At 44.7% G+C, this 25184-nt stretch overlaps 1 protein-coding gene across 1 annotated transcript in view; it reads left to right on the forward strand.

The window, feature by feature from the left end:
• LOC146822007 (brain and acute leukemia cytoplasmic protein-like) overlaps positions 1–25184 on the forward strand; it is a 601945-nt gene that overhangs the window by 134083 nt on the left and 442678 nt on the right. The window contains exon 2 of the mRNA XM_085609410.1: positions 14872–15529. Within this exon, the coding sequence (XP_085465536.1) occupies positions 15346–15529 (184 nt within the window). The 5' untranslated portion in view covers positions 14872–15345. The remainder of the gene's footprint in view (positions 1–14871; positions 15530–25184) is intronic.

The raw sequence follows: 25184 nt of genomic DNA on the forward strand, positions 1-25184 counted from the left end.
ACTCACTTGCCACATCTGCTCTCGGGGTCTCAGCTCCATCCCTTGCTGTCACCACTGCCAGGTCCAACCTGAGAAAATCTCCAAAGGAAACTCCCTATTGGGTTAGCTCCAGTGTTCTGGGCTCCCTCTTTTGTTTAGTGAACTTGGGCAGGCCCGTCACTGGTACAATGTGGCTGCTGGTTGATTGATGCAGACCATTCTGTCCCCCTCTTTCCTCCGCAGGAGCTGGGTGAAGCAATGTTTATTGCTCCCTTTGTCTAGGGAGGGATTTGTTCCTGATGCTGGAGAGAAATGTAATTGGCTTGACACAGCAGGGTGATACAAGTCTTAGGTTCTGATCCTGAGCTGAGCCAAAGAAATAGAACATTCCTAGATGACTCATAAGCTGTACAGATATGTTAGTGGAATTTGCAGAATTGATTTTCTAATACAGGCTGCACCCTAAATCAGTATGACTCTGGTGTCTGTAGGCCAGGGCGAAGCGGAACTGCACTCCAAGGCAGCCCTTTACATAGGTATACAATGAAGTGTCACTGGAGACGACAGTAAACCATACTTACTCTCCATATGAGTGCACTCTAACATTATGAGATCTACCCTAGGTCAATACCCAGTCCTGCAGAGTCGCTTTTGCACCAGGCTACCTGTGTGCAGTTAACAGACTGCACACAACAGTAGTCTCCTACTTTCAGAAAAATGATTTCATGGAATACCATTACTGAGAAACCATTTAACCTAAACTATTTATTGGAAGTTTGCAGGATGAATTGCATTAACAATTTCATAGAAATCAATTCAATGAAGGTTTTTTTGTCTGAAATTGGCTTTTGCATTCTTATTTTGTAAGGTGTAAATACAATGGTTGCAAGTTATACTTTCAGAAAAAATAATTGCCTGTGGTATTTATTTCAGTGCTTTACTTCAGGGAATATTATTTTTATAGCTTTGACATTGTCAGTTGCCTCGGAAACGTTTAATTTGCTGACCCCTCACCTTGCCTAAACACCATCCATCCCTGGCCCCTCACAACCCCTAAATACAATCAATCCCTGTGTGTTCGCACTATACAAAACATTTTAAATAAATGAAAAAAAAATCACTTAAAAGCCCTTCACTGCACCAAAACTACACCCATTCCTGAAGGCTGAATTTAAGAGACAGGTGTGTTAAGTGTTTAAAAACACCAATACATTAAATAAGTAAGACTTACCACACATTCAAAATCCTACACCAATTTATAAAAGTAGGTTATATTTTTATGAACAAATAGATATGAAAACAACAAACATCCAATGTACAGAGCCAGAAATATGAATTTTAAAGAATAAACACTTTCTAGCGCTTAAAAAACAATAGGGACATTGGTCATGCTAAATTGAGACAAAGTCAAAGTTTGAGGCCGACTGCGATGGAGCCATGGCCGGATACACTAAGCAAAGGCCTCAGTCAAAATGCTACCTTCGCACTTCGAAGCTTTTCTGGAGAATTTTCTCTTGAAGTCGAGCGAGGTTCTTTTTCAAGCTGGATCCGCATTGAAGTACTGGGTATTTTAGACCCAGCGGTGCAGGGGCACACACCCTATGACTTCGGGGTTTCACCCTGTTCCGGACCTACAGAAACACAGAGTCTTCTGGGTGAAGTCAAAGAATCGTTTATTGGCTGCAGACCAATGACAGGTATCCTAGAAGTACAACAGCGTGTATGTTCTCAGGAGACTGCTGAAAATCATAGCAACGGACTTCTCCTTAAGTACAAAATATCATGCTCCAGGCATACATTCCTTGGTTTACGATATGGTCATATAAAGGCATACATTACAAACGAAAAAGCAGAGTCATGATGACCATCCCACATTCCAGTTCGGCCAGCCCACAATGATTTACACAGGAAGGTTCAGATCCCATGTTTGAAGTAAATAGACCCCCCAATAAATATGAGCATCTCCTGTTTTGGGAAACAAGTCATAAAGCAAGAACAAGCAGGTGTGGGAGAGATTAGCCGGGGGATTGTGTAGAATGAAAGGGTTTTATGACGGGTCAAGCCCTGATACGAATCACAGGTGGAAGGAGGAAGGGGAGCTCGTGAGACCGGTTTGACCCGGGGCAGCAGAGCCAGCTGCCCAGGTCACAGAGAAGTCAGAGGGAAAGCCCGTGTACTGTGAGGCCCGTATTAACTCCATCATAGCCTATGTGAGGGCAATGACAAGATGGCCACTGCTTCCAAAATGGAACCCGCGTAGTTGAGCAGAATACGTGTACACAGTGCATTCGTAGCTAGAACGGCACATAAAGCACTCGTACGTGCCGCATTTACCATTTGCGGTTCGCTAATACCAAAATAGACAGAGGTAGGGCCCTGTCCCCTACGCGGTTCCGAATACCAAAGTACGACAGACCCTCCTTTTGCCCTTACATAGGCAATCACTATACTCATCTTAATCCGAGTCTAGGTCAATGTTCACGAAGTCATGGAGATGTTGCTGTAGCATCATCCTATTACTTAGCTCGTCCCTCGATACAGGTTTCCTTACACATAAGGTAGCACAGAGGCCACATATCGCAGGAGCACACTGTATGCATAGACAGAACAGGAAAAGAATGGCTAAGATCATTCCAATGACCATCAGAACTTTCCAACCCCAGGCAGATATCAATTCCCAGAACCATCCCATCAGTGACCAATCTCCCTTATCCACGTGTATGGCTTCAGATATTTTATGGAGTTTGGAGATGGCTTGATACACTGTTGGAGCATTATCTGGTATGAAAATGCAGCAACTGGATTGGATGACCTTGCATACCCCACCGCGGTCTGCAAGAATAACGTCTAGGACCATACGGTTCTGCAAAGTCATAAGGCGATCCGCTTGGAGCTCAGCTGTCAAATTACTAAGGGCACCAGCCGTTACATTGACGGTGGATTCAACCACACGAGTCAGCTGTCTCAGGTTCCTACTATTGACCATAGGTCCCCAAAACGGCAGGAAACCCAGGAAAAAGTCTTCTGCTTCCTGACCGGCAGTGTCCTCCTTACTAATCACACCTCTCACAACTCTGGTCTTGTGATAGTCAGAGGCAGCAGTAAATGTCGGCGGTAGCAAGTTCGCAATATAACATGTGCCCGAGAAATCAGGGGGCAACCACGTATATGCTCGGTCCTGACAGATGAAATATGTGCCCTTAGCAGCCAAAAACGCAGGGGAAAACTGTGACGGGAAAGTGTACGTTTCAGTACAGTCACTTCTTCCCAGTTGAGCCCTAGGGTTCTGACCATTACCCTGTAAGCAGAACCGACCCATGTGGGGTACGACCCAGATTGGAGATGAGATTTTTCGCTGTCTTTCACCCAGACTGATACTATACCCCGTCGCGTTCCATCCTACATAAGGTCTCAGCTCTTCTTTGGGAATGGACGAGTATGCATTAATATCCCTACTCATATCGGCAACTCCTTTCATCAAAGCCTTATTATTGGTGATGGGTCTGATGGAACGCGGTGGGCGAGGGGAGTATGTATCTAGGGCGTAGAGAAACATGGTTTGGAATGCCCATGACGATCCATTGTAACTGTACGGTAGCACCAGGTAGGGAATACCCTTGTTAGTGGTATGGGGCATTAACCCACAGACCCAGCAATTGGTCGTATTCATTACCAGTTGGTGCTGGTGCAAGAGTTGGATAAACGAGTTATTTACGAACTCTGATCGTCGGGTCTGTTCGTGCTCAGGCAAAGGGTGAAAAGAGTGAGAGGGGGCAGTAGAAAGAGATATAGGCTGTTGAGTGGGTGCAATGGGTTTTGGAGCAGAGAAAAACACACATCCTACAATAAACATCATGATACTACACAGTGTAACAAAGCACAAAAAGACAAAACATTTACTTTTTACAATTCTACACATCCTTGTTTGAGAGTTCATTTCCTCAATCGGTCTCTCCATCCTACAAAACTCCATCCTCTACTCGGGCCGCTCGCGGTGGATGAGTTTCTTCTGCTAAGGAGTACGCCTGTCAGTCCAGGGAAACGCCCTAGACCAACCAGAACCGTTGACCTAGCGTCTTCGGCCTGTACCCCAAAGTCTTGGCACCGCGACCCTGCGGCAGAACCCGGATGGTGGTTCGAAAAACAAAAATCAAGAAAGTCCTTCAGATGGGAGAGCAAAAAATGTCAAAAGGGAAATAATGAGGAAATCTTTATTTGTCCATGGGCCTAGGTCTCAAGTTATAGCGGAGACGGCCAGGTGCTGTTTGGTCTTGAAACAAAAGTTCAGGCTCAGTGGTGTCCAGTCGATTTGATGGCGGCACAGCTTCCTGCAGAATATTGTCACTCTCTTGGACTGAAGCTGTGTCTTTTAGGCGTGCGTCACTGAATGGTACAAAGCGAGGTACAATGTCTGTCTCTGAGTCGGCGATACCCTCGTTGACCCACTGGTCATATGGCAGAGGCAAGGGAACTACCTTGCAGTGAGTACCATGAATCCAGTGCTTCTTCCCTTTCACTCGCACTGCTGATCTTGTCGAAAGAAGAACAAGATGGGGGCCGATCCAGCGAGGTTCGTCGTTGCCCTTACGCTGGAAATTCCGGACCAGGACCCACGAGCCAGGGTTGATGGGGTGTCCAGGAGGTTCAGAGGCTTGGGGAAGAGTATCATGTACCTGTTGGTGCAAAACACGCAGTTTAACAGTCAAATCATACAGGTAATCGAGCAGTACTGGATGCTCTATTTCACTGAACTTCGTAGGCCTTGGCACACCCCATACGTTGGCCGGGCGGCCAAAGACTACTTCATAAGGACTAAGTCCCACTCGTGAGTGTATCGTCATTCTGGTGGACAAGAGTGCTAGAGGCAGAGCGTCAGGCCATTTAAGACCAGTGCTCGCCTGGATTTTGGCTAACTTGAGCTTTAAGGCTCCATTGTAGCGTTCAACTAGTCCAGCTGATTGGGGGTGATTTGCAGCGTGGAATTTCTGCCTTATGCCTAAACCTTCACATACATTCTTCATCACTTTACCCACAAACTCACTACCATTATCACACCATACCATTCTCGGCATCCCAAACCTGGGGAAAAACTCCTTCACAAGGGCTTTGGCTGTGGATAGGGCAGTGTTATCTTTCAGAGGATAAGCCTCTACCCATTTGGAAAAAGCACAAACAACCACCAATACATATTTCAGGTTGTTGCATCTTTCCATGTGAATAAAGTCCAGCTGCAAAACTTCGAATGGACATGATGGGGGTGCAAAGTGACCGGCCGGAGTTGGGGTTCCCCTACCAGGGTTGTACTTCAAGCATACTATGCAATTCTTGACCACATTCTCTGCACACTTGGGAATCCCAACATTCTGCCATACTGGAGCCAACAACTTACAGATACCTTTCGTACTGATATGCGCCATTCCATGTGCCATAGTAACCACTGGAAGCACATATGCATCAGGCAACAACCATCGTCTATGTTCTGTCAGGTCAATCCAACAACCATTCTCATCCAACTTACCCATACTCTTTCTCCACTTGCTTAACTCTTCTTCTGTAGCTTCAGCCTGAAGCGACTTCACACTCTCTATTGTGTTCTCATACATTCCCACATCATTAACCCATCTTGCGGGGCCTGCAACATACATTCTAGTCTTCACATTCTGTGCTGTCTCTCTCGCGGTCTCATCAGCGAACGCATTCCCACGTCCAACATCATCTGTGACTTTCCTATGCGCACTGCATTTCATGATCGCAACTTGCAAAGGTAGGGTCAGTGACTCAAGGAGATCATTCACCAACTTGCCATTCTGAATTTTAGCTCCATGCGACGTCAGGAACCCACGCTCTTTCCACAAACGCCCAAAATTATGAGCCACGCCAAAGGCGTACTGGCTATCTGTGTATATGTTCACTCTCATTCCTTCAGACAACACACATGCTCTCGTGAGGGCGATCAATTCTGCTGCTTGGGCCGAATTATGTGGCACTCGTGCAGTTTCCACGACCGTATGTAAAGTCGTGATAGCATATGCAGCAGTCGTGTCACCATTAGGGAGCTTGAAACATGACCCATCTACCCATAAAGTGCCATCACATTCAGTCAGGGGAGTATCTTTGAGATCTACTCTCCCTTTCGTCTCTTCTTCTGTCCTGAACAGACAGTCATGTTGCTCAATCTCATCTGAGTCTGCTGGAATCGGCAATAATGTGGCTGGATTCAGCGTATTGCATCTTTTTATGTGTATGTGATTCGCTAACAGTGTGAGTTCATACCCTGATAATCGCGCACTAGTCAAGTGTTGTGTCTTGGTTCTATTTAATAATGTGTCTACAGCGTGTGGAACCATGACAATCAATGTGTTGTCCATTACCAGACCAGCAGATTGTCGGATAGACATCGCTGCAGCAGCTGTCGCTCTCAGACAGCTTGGCAATGCCCTCGCTACAGGGTCCAAGGTGGATGAAAAATACGCGCATGGGCGCGGTCTGTCGCCAAAAGGCTGTGTTAACACTGACAACGCACATCCATCTTTCTCGTAAACATACAATGTAAAAGGCTTGCTATAGTCAGGAGTGCCCAACACAGGAGCTGAACATAATGCATTGCGTAATTCCACAAAACTTTTCTGACACTCTTCAGACCATGGGATAGGATTCGGTGTGTCTTTGCATGTTAATGCTAATAAAGGTTTTGCCAACAAAGAAAAACTAGGGATCCAATGCCTACAGTATGAGGTGATGCCCAAGAAAGCACGCACTTCTCTCTGTGTCTTTGGCACACTCAACTGTGCAATGGCTTGAATTCTTTCTGGGGTCAGTCTCCTTCTCTCCTTCGATAAGAGATGACCTAAGTAGGTCACTTCTTGTCGACAATATTGCAGCTTAGAGAGAGACACTTTGTGATGGTAAGCGGATAAATGGCGCAACAGTGACAATGTGGCTCCTTTACAGATCTTTTCAGTATCCGCAGCGATCAGTAAATCGTCCACGTACTGGATCAGGATAGCGCCACTAGGTAAAACAAGTGCATCAAGCTGCGCTTTCAAAGCTTGACTGTATATGGATGGACTCTCGCAGTAGCCTTGGGGAGCGCATTTGAAGCGGAAGCTTCGGCCTCCCAGACTAAAACCAAAAATGTCTCTGCTCTCTTCTGCAATTGGGATACTAAAGAAAGCATTCTTTAAATCGATCACTGAAAACCATGCAGCAGAGGCTGGAATCATCGTTAACAAGGCAGTTATATCAGGGACAACCGGAAACTGAGGCACAACAATCTTATTAACCTCTCTAAGATCAATCACAAATCTGTAAACAGGTGGCTGTGAAGGGTCCGTTCGTTTTAAGACAGGTAAAATCGGACTATTGCAAACGTTGCCTCTTGTCTCTTCAATCACACCCTTATTAATCAAGTCGCTGACAATGTCTAACAATGCTTTCTGGCCTTCATTAGAGATCTTGTACTGGGGAATACGTGGCAGTCTGACATTAGCCTTTAAAGTCACCACATATGGTGGTATTTCCAAGAGGCCCACATCATTGGGACCAGTAGTCCAAAGGGCATCCGGAAGGGATGACAATTCAGGTGGCATCGTGTTTTTAGACAAATACATTGGAGAAACCACTTGCTTGCCTAATGTAAGTTGTACTCCTGAAGGAGAACAATACAGTGTAGCGTGCAATCTTTTCAACAAATCTAATCCCAGCAAATTCTCACCACAACCTGTTGTCAGGATCAGGGGCGCTTTCAGCTCGCAAGGTCCAACGGAAAGTGACATGGGACTGGAAATCGGGTTCCTAACCGGGGCGCCAGAAAAACCTACTGAAACATTTATATCGCCAGACAAAGGTGCGCCAGGGAGTTTGGAATGCATGATTGAACTCTTTGCAGCACCAGTGTCTAGCAGAAAAGGCTCCGTTACATTTGCTGTAGTCACCTCAACATACGGTCCACTCTGATCCACTGGCACTGAAACAACTCCCTCTCTCTGTCTATGGCTATCCTAGTAATCATTATTCTCTGCATCACCATCTTCTGCATAATAATCATTATTGTAATACTGAGCCGTATTACTAGTCGCATTAGCTTGCTGATCAAAACTATTAATGGCGCTTTGGGGCGGAAGAGGACGCGCGTTTTGGGGAACACTCCCACGCCCTCTGCCTCTAGGAGCTTGCTGACCACCTCTACCTCTTGCGCCATACGCATTACCGTTCCGTTGCATTAATTTAGGACAACTATATTTAAAATGACCTTCCTCTTTGCAGTATGAACATTGGTTGGGACCTACAGGGACACGTGGTTGATAATACCCATTCATTTGCTGATTAGTCTGAAATTGTTGGGGTTGGTGATAGACACCTTGGGGTTGTCTATAATTATTACCGCCGCCACGTGGTGGATAGGCCTGCTGTAAAAGGACCTTTGTCTTTAGTTCCTTCGTTTTCTTCTCCGTTCTATCTTTCTCGTCTTTATCTCTGTTCTCATAATACTGTGCAGTAGCCAGTATTTGCGCTGAAGAAGAAACAGCCCAAGAACTCTCTGAATCTTTCAACTTTTTACACAGGTCAGGGAGTAAATTCTGCACAAACTTATCCACAAACAACCGTTGGCCACCCTCAGTACTCATATCTTGCCCACTGTGGTCAATAAACGTTTCCTCAAACCTAGTAAAGAAGTCTGACACTGTCTCATCTTTCTTTTGTTTACATGCAGATAACTTGTCCCAATTTACGCGCATCGCAGGCATTATTGTCTTCATATACGTGATGATTCTACCAGGCAATTCAGCTACTAAAGGTTCTGGTTTCGCACCACCCGTTTGTCTAGCATCAGCAGCAACAATGTTAGCCCAGGTATCCCCTAGTTCTGCATTGTGATCTACATTACGAATTGATCCCCATAGAGGCTGTGGAACAACATTACCAAACAACATGTCTATGTCGGCCAGATTCATAATGCATGACCCTGCCGTCTGTGACAACTCTTTATAATAACCTGCTGGGTTTTTACGGGGATCAGGCAAGGACTGCTTAAGTGCTAACACCTCAGAGCGCTTCCATGGAACATGCACCCAAACACGTTGGAAATGCGCTGGCACAGCGGGGTTATTGCCGACAGCTGCAACTGCTTCTTTCCATACCGGGGGAACTTCTCTCATAGGGTATTGTCGCGCTTTTGCCTTTTTCCCCACAAGGACCTCTTGTTCAAACAATGACTGTTGGCAATCGTCATTCCTTAAGGACAATACAACCGCAACTGCTTTATCTACTTCGCGGTCCACAATTATACCAGTTCCAAAATCGAACCTCACTCTACACAATTCCTGCGGGTTCGGATTTCTTCCACTATCCTCCAATTCTTCACAGAGAATTTCGCACATTTTCTCGAATACATATCTCTGTTTCGGGGCATCCCATTGATGTAAAGTGTTAACAACCGATTCCACATCATACAGTGAAGGAAAAACGATCCATCTACGCGCCATGTGATCTATTACCTTTTTATCATCGGGGTTAGGCAATTGGCTGCGCAACTGCTTACGCTGTACACCAGGAGTTGCACCAGATGACCCAAAGAGAGGCGACATTAATGTAGTAACCACATTGACTAAACGCTGTCGCGCTGAAGGAGAAGCTGAGGCGAGAACAGGGGGAAAAACAGAGGGAAGAAAAGAGGATGTAGAGACAGGTACTGGAGTGGTAGAAGGAAGAGCGTTAGGGGAGGCAGTTACTGAATTAAGCAAAGTCGCAGGAAGTGCGGGGGTAGTTGGAAGCACTACCGGAGGCGCTTGAGAGGACTGCGCTACAGGAATAGGAACTGGTTGCAAAGCAACTGGCGGTTGCGGCAAGGCTTGCAGTATATGCACTGGAGGTGGCATATTTACAAGCTGGGGAGGCGCCGTGGCAGTTTGAGCATACGGGGGTGGCGAACTCAACAAATGCGACATTAAGGGATCTTTCTCCTTTTTTTCTGACTCATCCTGCTTAGAATGTGGCAAAGCTGGGTAACATTTGTCAATCCCTAACTTACGCTGCCTGTGCAATTGCTCATTCATTTGCTCCTCTTCATTATCTTTAAATTGTACAGCTGCTTGCATTACTGACATACCTCTCTCTCTCTTATTCTTTTTCGCTAGCTTAATTTCCTTCTGTTTGGCTTCCTTTCGCCATAAGCGAAAAGAGTCAAACATCGCCGGCCGGGCTTTCTTCTTAAACAATTTAATTTCCAGGTTATCTAAAATATCGGTATCAAAACTACCATTTTGGGGCCATTTTAAAACACCGTCTTTCCTGGTGTAGTGGATCCACACTTCGTTATATGCAATGGGGCCTACGCCATGTTTCACATAGAGCTCATAAGTTGGAGTTCCAACCGGAGGAACTGGACATGATTCTTCCAGCTGGAAATCTTTTCCACAACCCAAACAGAATAATCTACCAAATAGTCCAGAACCAGGCATCTTCGCTCACTAGTCTAGATCCAAACGTCAAAGGATTATCGATTACGATATTCTCGTGAATACACGAGTCCTCTGGCTTTGGGGTTTGCAAACACCAAATCACCAATTACCAAATCAAATCAAACGATCCCGAGGGATACCAAAACAAATGGGAGACGCTCCACTTATACTTAACTGAATATTGCTGATCGATGACGTCACCAGAAGACTCTCTCGATTGTTTCGCTCTCTCAAACTCGTCAAGGGTCCAAAACAGGTCGATTAATCAGGGCAGCAGTCCTTCGTAGCCGTCGGGACGCGGAGAACCTCGCAGAAAAGACTTTCGGACCACGTCGACATGCAGGGGTCGATGAAGTGGCGGCCTTCCTCCGGAATTTCCACACGAAGCTCCTCACGAACCTCTGGCTTGGACTGGTACCGCTGAAATCGGCCCGAGTTGGGCGCCAAACTGAAGTACTGGGTATTTTAGACCCAGCGGTGCAGGGGCACACACCCTATGACTTCGGGGTTTCACCCTGTTCCGGACCTACAGAAACACAGAGTCTTCTGGGTGAAGTCAAAGAATCGTTTATTGGCTGCAGACCAATGACAGGTATCCTAGAAGTACAACAGCGTGTATGTTCTCAGGAGACTGCTGAAAATCATAGCAACGGACTTCTCCTTAAGTACAAAATATCATGCTCCAGGCATACATTCCTTGGTTTACGATATGGTCATATAAAGGCATACATTACAAACGAAAAAGCAGAGTCATGATGACCATCCCACATTCCAGTTCGGCCAGCCCACAATGATTTACACAGGAAGGTTCAGATCCCATGTTTGAAGTAAATAGACCCCCCAATAAATATGAGCATCTCCTGTTTTGGGAAACAAGTCATAAAGCAAGAACAAGCAGGTGTGGGAGAGATTAGCCGGGGGATTGTGTAGAATGAAAGGGTTTTATGACGGGTCAAGCCCTGATACGAATCACAGGTGGAAGGAGGAAGGGGAGCTCGTGAGACCGGTTTGACCCGGGGCAGCAGAGCCAGCTGCCCAGGTCACAGAGAAGTCAGAGGGAAAGCCCGTGTACTGTGAGGCCCGTATTAACTCCATCATAGCCTATGTGAGGGCAATGACAAGATGGCCACTGCTTCCAAAATGGAACCCGCGTAGTTGAGCAGAATACGTGTACACAGTGCATTCGTAGCTAGAACGGCACATAAAGCACTCGTACGTGCCGCATTTACCATTTGCGGTTCGCTAATACCAAAATAGACAGAGGTAGGGCCCTGTCCCCTACGCGGTTCCGAATACCAAAGTACGACAGCATCGACGTTGTGAGCTTGATTCTGCGTGAGGCCCTGGTCAACTCCCGGAAGTCTTGTCGATGGCTGGAGCTCTGAGCTTTCAGCAGGACGAGCCTGAAATCCAGGGAAGGTCACAGTTTCATGTTTGCAGCTTGACTCTCGTCAACGAGTTGGTCACCTTATGGAACCTTTTTCCAAACGTTGCTCCAACTTTCTCGAGACTTCTGGATCTTGTTCCTGAAGTTACTCTTGTGGGTTCAAAGTGTCCATAACACCAATCTACGCGTCTAGTAGGTCTAAGATGATCCTTGGGATTTTGGGACTACAATTCTCAATATGCACCGGCCAAATCCTTAAAGTTCAATGGACGCACTCCAGGATGGGGACTTCTTGGTGGAGATGATGTAGGTGGGTTCTGTTAACCTGTAGCTTTCCGGGATTCCACACATTAATCCTGGTGAAGCCGAGCAAAGTCCTTAGGGCTGTAGTACCAGAGTGTACATCAGGGAACAGTCAGAAGGGTGGTGGGAGGTAGGTAGAGTGTGTGGGATCGGGTGCAGCAGGAAACTGTAGCAGCAACTCTACCTGCACTTAAACAAGGTGGAAAGCTTGGGCTACCTTGGGCAGGGAATGGTTTGATGGGTGGAGGGAGGGCGTGAATTGTGTGGGAGTCACCTGTGGCAGGAAAGTGTAGATTCAACTCTGCCTGCACTCAAACAAGATATAATACTTGTGCAGGGAACCATGTGATAGGCACCCTCACTCGCTTTTAACCCTTAACATTTTTATCATTTGCACTCACTCACTTGCATTGACTCTAAATCTCACTGCTACTCACTCATTGTAGGAAAGTGCCCTTTTTGCATGGCCACCAACTCACTTTTTTCCCTAATACCGATGGTTATGACTCTGAAAGTGCACTGGAGCCTGATATCCAGGTCCTAGTGCCAGTGCTTTCTCCATAAATATGATATATGTGAATTGGTAACCCCAATTGGCAAGGACTTTAACCCCCTATAAGTCCCTATCAAGGGTACCAGGGGTGCTTAGGGCATGGGAGTTAAAGGAGTCACCAGGGCCGGCAGCACTGATTGTGCCACCCTGAGTGACTCAAGTAAAGAGGTGACAACAGGACTGCCATTGTACACTACAGGAGCAGTGCAAACTGTTCCAACTCGACTTTGCCGTCACCGTGCGTGGCAAGGTCAAAGCACTATTTTTAATATATGTTAGTCATCCCTAAGGTAGGCCTCCTGAGCCCAGGAGCCAGGGTGCATTATATAAATGTTGTGGCTATATAAGTGCTCTTTCTTTTAAGGGCTACTATAAGTGATCAGGGGCCATAGGATAACATGGGCTGGTCCCTGGGCACCCGAGATTACCAGCTCCATTATGGTCCCACTGAAAAGGATCATGTTTGGTATCAAAGAACTTGTCTCATCAAATCCAACTTTTTCCCAAAGTCAGATTTAATGTGACATGCATCCAGGTGGCAACCTTAAAGGTTACCCACCGGGTTTCCACAGCCTTTCCTGTGTCCTGGCTAACAGCCTGCAGCTGCCGCCACCAAGACAGGAACCTGACCCCCTGCCAGAAGATATGAACACTTCCAGGAGTCCAAAACAAAGGCCTGCCTAGGAACAAAGTATAACCTCCCTTCCTGACAAGTTGGCTAGTGAAGTGGCACATCAAGGCGGTGAGTGTCAAAGCTTCCACCCACACTCCTAACGCCCCTAAATATAGGATTTAATTGTCACTCTTGGTGCCAGATCCTCAGATCTGCTTGAACTGCAACCAAGGACAAAGAAGAGACAGAGTCTGCGACTACAGGACCTGTACAAAGCAAAGGCGTTATAACCTGCACCTGTGGCAACCACCCTGCAACTGCACAACTGCCAAACGAAACTCCAGAACTCCTTTGGACGAGAGGAACTAGTCCCCTGCCGCCTGCAACTAAATAATGCTTCTGGAACCAGAGAATCACTGGCCATCGGACCCGCTAAGGCATCGCCCAAAAGTAAATAGTCCCGCTCTGAATCATAGTCTTTCTTATGGAAATGAGCCTTTTCAGTACAAAACCTATGCTTCAGAGATTGCACACACCCTTGCGTTATGGCCCACGAGTGTTGAAGTATGGCTGCCAAACGTTCACCAGCGCTCAGCGAGAGAAAAATACACCAGATCTTAGTAGCTATGGTAAATTTGTTCTCCCTCCCTTTAATGCACGGAGGCACAGCAACTTTGGTGCAGAGTTGCCTTGTGTCAAAAAATAGTAAACCTGGGCATCAATCTCACACAGTTTCACTCACTTGTCATTGACTCTCAGTCACTTTTACTCACACACACATTATTACACACACAAACACATGCTCACACATATAGATGCTCTCTTTCGTATACACACACTCTCATCCCCAAGCACGCACAGAACAGTCCTTTAAAACCATTTTTTACTTATCACAGCAGCCACCAAAGATCTCGCTCCAGCTAAGTGTGCTCCAGTTTTTTATTACACTAATAGTGAATAAAAGAATTGTATTCACTATTAGAATAATGAAAAACAAGCAGAAAAGAGGGAATACGGAGCTGCCCCTGTGTTCCTGACAGGGGTTTTGCACCTCTAAGGCCAGGAGTCGCACAGCCAGTGCCAGGGGTCGCAAGAAACAAGCTAGGGGTTGCAGCTGCAATCGCTGCCGACCCCTAAATGACATCCATGGTGTGCGACAAAGTCTTCACCCCTCTACTTTGCTAGTCTTTAAAGGGCACCCCTGCAAACGGGTGCACCTGTGACTTAGAAGAGAAATGGGTAGCAATGACTTAGTTGAATAGGACCAGAGTTCAAACTACAAATAAATAATGGATTTTTAGGGCATCTCTACACTTTACTTTGGCTAATGGCCATTCAATAAGGTGAATTGATGTAGGGAGCTATGAGTTTAAAGCAATGATTATATGCACAAGGTACAATGGACGCTATAATTGTAGCAGGAGTGCAAATTATACTGATGGAGTGGCTCGGAAATACATGGGATGAGGATGTGAAAATGAAGAAAGAGTGGGGGGAGGGGCCGATTAAAATGAACAAAGAAGGGCTTTAAGAGAACCTCTGAACAATAAGCTTGCATTTTATCTCTTCTTTCTAGATAATGAGCAGAATGAAAGCCCAGCTCTCCTCCTAATGGGCCCTTCTTATTTCTGAAAGATGCCGCTCGTTGAAAAAGAGCACTTTGATTCTCAGCCCTGCCGAGTCTTGGGCCACCTTCCTGAGTATCTGACTCATCCTGTCACAACTCTCAGCCTGTGAAGAGAGCACAAGAGGGAAGGGGTGCTGCTTGGAGCAGAAGACAGCTTGACATAGCATGCCACTTGTACATCCCTGACCCAGCCCGAACCAGAGACAAAGCAGTACCACAGACTTTAAAGGGTCTTCATCAGTAAATGATCCCCTTCTATACGTGAAGAATTGTTTGACGTGGGCAACTTCAGGAGATGGCACCTGGACTCTGAAGTTTCTAAATAGGATGACACGTGCGGCCAGGATGGGATTCTGTGAGAAACTGAAGTATGTTCATGTATAGTTTGGTTCCCTAGCCTAAGTGACAAACTAACAGACAAGCATGGGCTGTGGCGGCAGTCGGACAGATGCCCTGGAGCCCAGGTATCTGGAGAGCTGGACCAAGGAGACGGAGTCCACCTGGTTGACGAGCACCGATGCTGATATCCCGCTCTCCTCCATCCAGAACATCCCTTCTGAGAACTCTGAGTCTGGTTTCAGGGCGGAGAAAAACACCTTGAATGCAGGTAAGGGAAGGTTGTGTGTTGTTCATACGTGTACTATTGAAAAGTAGCCTGCAGAGAAGGACTCTGCAAGGCAGCCAACCAGCATTGTATCATGGATGCTAACACACGTGTGCTCAGATTATGAAGACCTCTAGGACTAGGATCTGTCTGAACCAGCAAGAGCACGCATGATTGGTGTTATTCGATGCTATGTATTCGTCTGAATGGAAAGCACCAAAATGCAAGAGATAATGACTTACGAGAGTCTGGGGTAAGATGAATACACAAGAGGGAGACACATGAAATCCAGTACAAAGGTCCACCTTAATTTGAGTCCATACTTAGGACATGGGTTCACTCTGCTTCTTTAGGGATAAGCTGGAAGCTTGTTTGAACAAGTCAGTTTTAAGGTTAACCTTCAGCTATCCTTGGTGTCATTGTGACCTTATGGTGGACTGTTATATATATGTATATGTAACATGTATATATAATACAGAGCACAGAAATATTATGATGCAAAAATATTGTATACAAAATATGGATCACCAAAATACAGTGGAGGTAGGCATATATAGATAAGCATAGATTTACTATTCTTAACTCCACAGCTATGTATCTTGAAGATCTCTATATCATCAGGGTACATACATGTGGCGGTAAGTACAGTAAATATACATCTATCTATAGACCTTCATTAAATGTTTATAGTCAATAAGCTGGCTTTGATTATTTGTAGCACAATATTTAAAACTTGGCATTCCTGTAGTGTACTCATGTGGTTGCTTGAACTTTCTATACTATGGCTAGTATTTTGTGCAACAGAAGGATCTCCCTCATCAGCAGTTTGTTCAGTTATTCATGCCCTCAGATCCTAACTTAGAGTTTCTATTACAAGTGCTGTGAGCGTTTTTACCGAGATCCAGTGCTCTACTGGTGACCAAATACATTTTATGATTCGATGTGGCTGTGCTATCATATTTATTGAGTTGTACAACTGTAGCCTGGTTTTGTGTCCTAACAAGTTGATTTGGTTTTTTGGACGATCTGATTAGAGTGATTGCAAACTTTGCAATTTGAAAAATCAGTTTCTGCAACAACAATTTTTCTTTCTATTTACTAAACACATTTTGCAAATCAGAAAGGCTCTTCCATTCTGAAACACAAGTATGAGGGGATGTGAAAGAAGCATTCACCTTCTTGCCCCAGTCATTTGTTAGGTAAAGAACTGTATCCCAGCAGTTGTTCGGAATGCTTGCATAATATTTGTGAAAGCAAAGGTAGATTTAGTGAGCCATTACTATTGCAGGGTTGCTATTGCTATATCAGTGCTAATCACACCCCTTACAAAGTGGTCACAATTAACTCAGTTAATTAGAATCATGGCCAAAGTTCAATAAACCAACTTCTCAATGGGTTGCAAAGCCATACTAAGGCACCCATTATGTGTGACCTTGTAAATTGGCCGGATTTTCCCCAATCCCAGATTTACCCGTCACTCTCAGGATGGGCCAATCCAGATTCTTATGAGTTGGATCCTTTGGGCACACTACGAAATAAAGAATTATCAGGGTCCAATATCCCAGTAAATCCTCATTTCGGCCAGACTTTAACCTAAGTAAATCTCCATATGCAAGTGTTGTCACTAACCCTGGGCGGAGCGTGCGGTGCTTGTGCTACTACGCGAATTGCACGTAGCACGGTGCAAAAATGCGTAGCATAGCGTAGCGGGCATTTTTTGCTTGCGGTCCTCAACGTCAAGTTGGTGACCGCAAGCGAGCAAAATCAACATCCCGGCATGACTTTTTCCTCGTTCGCGATCGGCAACATCTCCCGGCGAGATTCTCAACTCGGGGAGGTCAGGTTTCTCTTTGCGAGTGGTCGCGTATGCTCGCGACCGCTCTCAATGAGAAACTACCAGTCCGTGTTGAGAAAGCAGCCGCTCGAGTACAAATCTACTCGAGCGGCTGAAAACGACCGCTTGCACTCTGCAAGATGCCGTTTGCAATGATTGCACAGTGCGGACAAGCATTCGGCACTGTGCAATCAGTGCGAACAGCATTTACCTACCGCACTACGCAGTCGCGTCGCATGCGTAGTGCGAAGTGCACATTGCGTAGCTACGTGTAGCGCTACTATGCAAACTACGCCCAGGGTTAGTTGTCACAGGCCCTGACTGAAGAGTTCACCTGCTTATGTAGCACTACCGGACATGATGGAGGGGCATGCAATGACATCAAGAGCAGACTGAACAAGATCAGAAATGCCTTCAAGATGCGGAACAATGTGTGGAGGTCATCTTTTTCCAGAGCTGTGTATGAATTCTATGGATCAAAGTCCTGGCTGATGAAGAAAAGTGATATCACCAAACTATCAGCCTTCTACACCAGCGACCTGAGAGGAATCTTGCACATTTTCATGCCACAAACCATCTCCAATCAGCAACATCAGAAGAGCAGCTATCGACTACACCCCAGAAGGCAAATTGAAGAGAGGCAGGGCAAAGAACCCCTGGAGCCGAAACTGTGGAAACAGAAATGAAGACCCTGAACCACAGTTGTGGCACCGTAAAGAAAATTGTCCAAGATCGACAGAACTTTAAGTCCTTTGTTGCTGCCCTACATGCCAGTTGGCATAACGGCAGTAAATAAGCAATCATTCACTGGCACCATCAGAATTAAGGAGCCTTGTAATAAGATCCTATGTTGTTCTGGGCAAGTAAATTTGGTTCCTTTTCCTTACATTCCCTTCTTGTAAACCTTTATTAGCATATTACTGGAAAGGCTAATGCTGTTTGTGAAACTTGTATCATTTTGTGGCACATTCTATATCCTAAGACTGGTCATATGGTTTGTGAGGACGTGCCAATTTTTGCATTGTCACCCCCATTTTTTGCTGAATTTTAGAGCTGCGTATTAGACTTCACACTAAGGCATTGCTGTTCAGTGCACAGTGTCTGTGGTCTGACCACAAATATTTTTAATGTTCTGGTATATTTAACTCTTCTATAAGGTCCTAGTATGGTGCATAGAAACCAGACCCATGGCATAGAAATTTAAATTTCACCTGTGGACTGCAGTACTCATTGTGCCAGCCACTAATGAGACAAGTAAAATATGGCTGCAGGCCTATCATTAAAGCCTTGCTGCTGCAGTTTAAACCTGCAGCCCAGCTTGTCAAAATAGCCCTGTTGACAGGGGACCGAACCTCCCTTTTAAATAGTAATAAGTCAGACCTACGTAGACCCACATGTTAGGGTGCATAGTATTTAAAAGTGGAACCTGTAGAAATGTAACGTCGCCATGTCACTACAATGACAAGCCTCCAAATACTGTTTTACTGTGGAAGGCCGTGGCTGTCTTATGAGAAAGCTAGAGTATAGGTTAAAATATGACATCTGCTATCTCAGGTGTGGGACCAGCTAGAAAAATAATCAAAACACTCATTTTAATATTTATTTACAACCCATTTTAATAGTGAAGTTGGATTTCTAATAAATATTTAGGAAAAGTAACTTTAAGAAAGTTACCCTTCCCTGCTTGAAGCTCCTGGAGTCTAATTTACATTTAGATCTCTAGCAGATGCCCAGCAAGTACTTGACCTTAAAGAGGTGTGGAAACTACTCCCAGATCAGAAATGATGGGCTGAGTGTGGGCAAGTGTTTTTCTTCCCCTGACAGGAAGACCAATTGAGATGGTCCTAAGAACTTAATTAACTTCAAAGCGGCCTCCCCTGCCACAAGTGATTGTCAGGGTACACCTGAAGAGAAATAGCTTTAGTCTCATAGTGAGGTTGGCACCAAGCCCAGTAAAAGGAGAGCCACACATCAGAACTGGCGACGACAGAGGATGGGAATGCCCATTACCTAGGATCTGCTAACGGGTGAAAGGACTCTCCCATTTTGGAATTAAGATTACCTGTAGGATTGTTGGCACTAGTACCCACGCAAATGGCTGTAAAAATCGGCTGCCCCAGGGAGCTTATTCCTAAATGGTCAAAGAGGAGCCATGAGTCAGACCACCCACTAGCTTGTGTCAGTTATACATGTGGCACACCAAGGATTCCTCCTCAGGAACTCTTTAGACCTGTGGAAGAACAGAAGAAGGACTGCACCTGCTGTTTGGGACCTGTGAGGACCCCTGAAGGGCAGGACCTGCTCTCACTTGTACCCAAGACTAAGAAGTGGACTCCAAGGGTCAGTTGGCTGACCTCCTGTGTGGCTGCAGGGACACAGCAAGCTGCAAGAGGACTTGTCCCTGTAGTGCCCAGCTGACTATTTGTAAATGGTCCAGGACTAGACACTACTGGTGGCATCTGCTAGAATGAGTCTTGACCCCTAAGTGCTGTTCCATAGGTTCTGCAAACTATGACTGTGTCTAACTTGACTTATCTTAACACCTATGAAAAGTTAGGACTTTGCTGCCCTGAAAAATCATGTTTCTCCTGCTAGAAGCTTCTACTCAGCAGCAAGTCCATTTCATCAGGTCCTTGATTAGAAAGTGGCTGGCCTTATGGAACTCTTCATTGGATACAGCCTGCAATCTTGCCCCGTTGAAAGTATGAATGCAAAAATCTAGATTGGGTGACGAAACCAAAAGAACTCAACAGTTCGAGGACTCCCTGGGTGCAAAGTTTGAATTTTCATACTCAGAGCTTTTCCCGCCAAAACCGACAGCTGCAGCCAACGATCATTCATTTGCTATTCAGACAAGTGGAACTCTTCTTGGATACAGCCTGCAACATTCCCTGCTGGAGGATTGCAACTTCTGTTTCAAAGTCCCAAGATAAAATTTCCAACCTAGACAAACCTGGTGGCACAAACCTGGCTAGCACTCTATCATGTTTGGCCTAGAATGTTCCAGGGTCTACCGCAACCATTGACTATAATTGGCGTTTAGTGACACTTTGCTACCTTTTTTTCTTAAATCTTCTAAAAATCATGGGGCAGATTTACAAGCCCCTTACGCCTCTTTTACGCCGCTGTTGCGTCACTTTTGTGACGCAGCGGCGGCGCAAAACCAGCGCCATGGTGCGGGGTACTTACAACGTGACACATCTGGGAGATGCGTCACATGTAGGCGTTCTGGCGCGGGGGGGCGTTCCGGCGCAGGAACGCCTCCTAAAAGTGGCTGAGTGAAATCTACAAGATTTCACTCAGCCACTTTTAAGGCCATGCTGCGTCAAAACCCTGCGCCTGCTTGAAGCAGGCGTAAGGATTGACGCAGCATTTTAAAGATAGGGCACCCCCGAGCCTTGGTAGAGCTGCATCGCGCTTGCGACGCAACTCCAGCAATGCTCTGCCTTTACGGCAGCAGATGCGTCACGCATCTGTCCATTTTTGCCCCATGGTGCGCCGCATTGTTATTGTAAACCTACCCCCCTGTGTCCAGTTCCCTTTATTTAGATTTGCATCAATTCGTTTTTTATAAATTTTACTCTGTTTATAAAAAGTGGTATTGGGATTTTAATTGTGTTGTGTTTTTTACTTTTTAACTCTTTTGGAACTTCTGAATGCTTTACACATTTTCTCTAAGTTAAGCTTGCCCGCTCTGTGCCATAGCTACTAGGTGTTAAACTCAAGTTTAAGTTATGGAAACCTTAAGGAATAATCAAATGTAATCCGTTAGAGTTCAGCAGTGGGATCCAGTATTTACAGTGTTGCATTTGTTCAATATATCAAGAATAGTTCATTCAAGAAGAATGTATTTAGAGCTGGATATTTTCTTTGCCAGGTGAAACTTTTTAAGCCTAGTTGTCTTAATTGCTTTTGCATCAATTCATCACTACTGAGAAGAAGTTGTACTTTGCATTGTTTGCCTTTGAACATTGGGTATTGTGCATTACCTCACCCACTTAGACCTTTTCTGTGCACTGTACTTGGTCTCACTTATGAACATGTATTTTCTACAAAATGTGCATTTCTAATGCACCAACAACAAAGAGCCTATATAATATTACAACTGCCTTCATTGTTACTTGTACCCTGGAGTGTTTTTGATTCACGCTCATATACAGACTCTGTATGCAAGTATGATTTATTGTAAACAAAAACAAATTGATCACTTTATTGATATAACCGGATATGGAGTATCATACAACATATCAAACAGGTAACTGAATGCTAAATGAATCATTTGGAACCACTGCTATCTTTTCTAGCCATTGAAGAAGGAGACCTTAAATCTGCAACCAAAGATCAATTTTCTTGCATGGGTGAAGATTTACATGCATCAGAAATGTAAAAAATATTTCCAGGATTACACATCAGAACTTGCAAAAGTCACAGGTTTCCAGGCGTTCTTGTGCTAAACATTCATGAATTACATTTTCAAGTGAACAATATGCAGATGTCTGCTCGCTTCTGTGAAAGTTATCTTTTGCTTTTTCCTCTACAGGGAAAATATTGTTTCTTACAAAGAAACCCCTTCCTGCATGCTCTGCAGGTTTTGAGGTGTCCCAATCACATTCCAACTCTGAAGGGGGTTTACGCCTGCCTTGGCAGAAGTAAGCTTCTGACCTTTTCCAAGATGATGCAGGGATTGAAGAGGTTTGTGAATACGAGAAAAAATACCATTTGTGATTGTTGGAGGGTGCTCAGACTCACAGGATACTCCAACCCTTGTGATTTGTGGAGGGTGCTCAGACTCACAGGATACTCCAACGCTGGAATGCACATTTCCCTGCACTAGTAAATAGATTTACTTTCCCATATTTGTGTGATTAAATCCTCGTAAGAATGCAAACCTAACGTTTGTGAATTCAAAATGTGGCCTGGCCAATATAAGAATGTTCTTTGCATGTGCACATCAAACTTACACAGGTATAGTCCATTGTGAATTCAGCTTTGGCCGTTTAGTACCAACTTTGACATAATGAAAAGGTGATGAAAAAGTACGTGAATGCATTCAAAATGACTTCCATAAAACGGGAAAAGGTTTGCTTTTGATTTATTCATTTGCAAAATATAACATTTAAAACAAGCATTGGCAAAGCCATTATGTCTGGTCTTGCTTACTGACTTTTTGGCTTCTGCAGCAATTATTTTGTTTGTGAGAAGCCTTTGTATGAAAGTCCGAAGTGTCTAAAAATAAGCACAATATAAAAGCCAAAATGCATATTTTTGTTTATGGAAAAGCACATATTATTCCAGAGGACTACTTACTGTGTGACTGAGCAAATTATGCAAGAGCTGAATGCGGTCACTCAAAATCATGAAAGCCAGAGGCCGAAACGGGCTGACTCAGTGACCCAGGTTGCATGCAGTGGTGGGTGTAAGCAAAATGTGAATGACACTACAGCACACCAATGGATGAAGAGGGTGACTGAAAGCACTTGTAGGTGTGTTTGGTACATGTATTTTTATTAAAAACAAGAGGTCCCGGCTAACACCAGACCCCACAACACATTGTTTCAGTAAGAGGATAGAGCTTAAAGCAACTGCAATGAATATTTACAAGAAATGCCTAAGAGCCAAAATATGTGGAAATCTTGTTTCCACATATATTTGCCCCACATTTCTATTACCACAATAGTCTAAATGAGTCCTGCGTGTTGCTTTTGAACCTACACATGTAAGTGCAAACATACATATTTCACAAAGCTGCAGTAATGACCTCCCCTTATGGGCATTTTGAATCACTTTGTCCATGGTGACTTAATTATCCATAAAGATTACTCAATTTGCAAAATATGTTCATGCCTTGCTTTCCCTGAATCCCACTGTTGACCGTGCAGAAAACACATGCGATTCTACATAGATAGACATGGATCCAGTAAGCAAGAGGTTGAGTGGCAAATGTTGCAGGGAAAGCCGTATTCACTCCAGACTCACCAACTGGTCTCACACAGCCGCAGTACTGAGCCTTGCTGCCCATATTATAAAAGCCAGTGGTCACAGTGGGAGGGCCAGGCAGTGAGTTCAGATGAGCTTCCATTTTCATCCTGACCTTTCCTTCCATAACAAACCAGGGGTACAAGCAGAATGGTCTTTGATAAGCTCCCAACCAGGCACCTGGTGATGGTGATGGGAACCTGCTACTGTTAGAAGGATGCTGTCATGAAGCCTATCTCTTGGGGGAAAGCAGCACACCAGCGTAGTTCTCCTGAGCCCCAAAAGAAATATTTGCATAACCTATTCAGACAAAATGAGAACAGATGAGTGTCTCGCACTACACAACAAGTTGTGTTCACATAGATAAGGATTGTTAGGACTTCTCACTCACAAGGGGAGTATTGTATATAGATTTGGACACCTATTCTGATCCCTAGGGATAGTAGACACATGCAGTTGTTTACAATAAAAGTCATATGTTATGCATTACTTATACATACATTATATGTATCAAGATGATGGTTATTATCTCAGCAGTCATAATATAAAACAAGGTGAATAATGAAAATGCCTCAGACATTTTACATCACACATTCCTAGACTCCCTATTAGATTATATTAGCCTCCACCTAATATCCTCGATTATGTTTTTAGCCTCTTGGTTATTGTTGGCTGAATGGTTATTAGAATTCTAACTATAGGTCAAGCCACGGAAGTTTCTCTGCAACCTCAGAAAGCATTTGGGTCTGCAGTTGAATAGCATTCCTACAGCATGTCCCTTTAAGAATCCATCCTCATGTCTGGCCCATCCAAATCCTCAGTTCCCTTTACATATTCTACTCCAATTACTTTCTATGGAGAAGGGAGAACTCATGTGCAGTGTTTCCCACCATCGCCCCTGAACACTAACAGGGCTTTTTTTAGCAGAAGCACATTGAAGGCGGGCAAATGTTGCCTTTTATTTCCATCCAAGGCTGGATAGCATGCAGCTCTAATCGTTGCACACAGTCCTGCAACTTTTCAGAGAAAGGTACATTTTAGTTTCGATTTTGTTAGTGCGACTTATGTCAACCTACAACTCTGAAAATAATATCTGAAACTAATATGTGATTTTGCACATTGTTAACTTTACCATTCCATGTATTCGTTTTCTTGGCCCTAAGCCTACGCACACAAACTCCAAAGAGTTAATATTATCATTTTGGCACAAAGCCAGGCCTGTTTTGTATGTAATATGTCTTTACATGAAATGTTCTGCCACATGTCAATGCTACACTCATAACCGAGCCACCCATGGGTATAATTTAATAATGACATGTATGGTACATACAGTGCCAGCATGCACTGACATTTAAACCCCTAAGCTGAGTGTGGAAATCTACACTCGCTCTTTACCACTTATGTATTTTAGAAACAGTGGAACATGGGCTCTGCAATACCTAAAGCGAATATTTGTGTCATTTGCATACTTGCCAATGCCAGCCCTGCATAGGTTCAGAGCAACAGAATGTGCGACACGTTGAAGCACATCTGTCTGTAAACGTCTGGAAAACCAAATGTGTGCAGGGACAAGATGTGTGTGTGTGCCAATCAGTTTTCACATGTCCATTTAATTTTTGTGCAGATTCCAGCTTACTTTGAATTTGCATGTTTGGAAACTGTCTATTTCCCTCTCTGTGTTAGCATAGATCAACCAAAGGGTTCCGTTATTTGCACCAATTTAGGGCCATACTTTTCAAAGGGTTGCTTCGCTTTTGCATCACACAACGGAGTGCAAGTGCGCTGCAACCCTTAAGTGCAATTTATCAAGCCACTCAAAGTCACTGTGCATGGCCCTGAGTGGCTTGA

This window comes from Triturus cristatus, chromosome 6 (genome assembly GCF_964204655.1).
Source record: "Triturus cristatus chromosome 6, aTriCri1.1, whole genome shotgun sequence".
In the NCBI taxonomy this organism is placed as follows: Eukaryota; Metazoa; Chordata; class Amphibia; order Caudata; family Salamandridae; genus Triturus; species Triturus cristatus.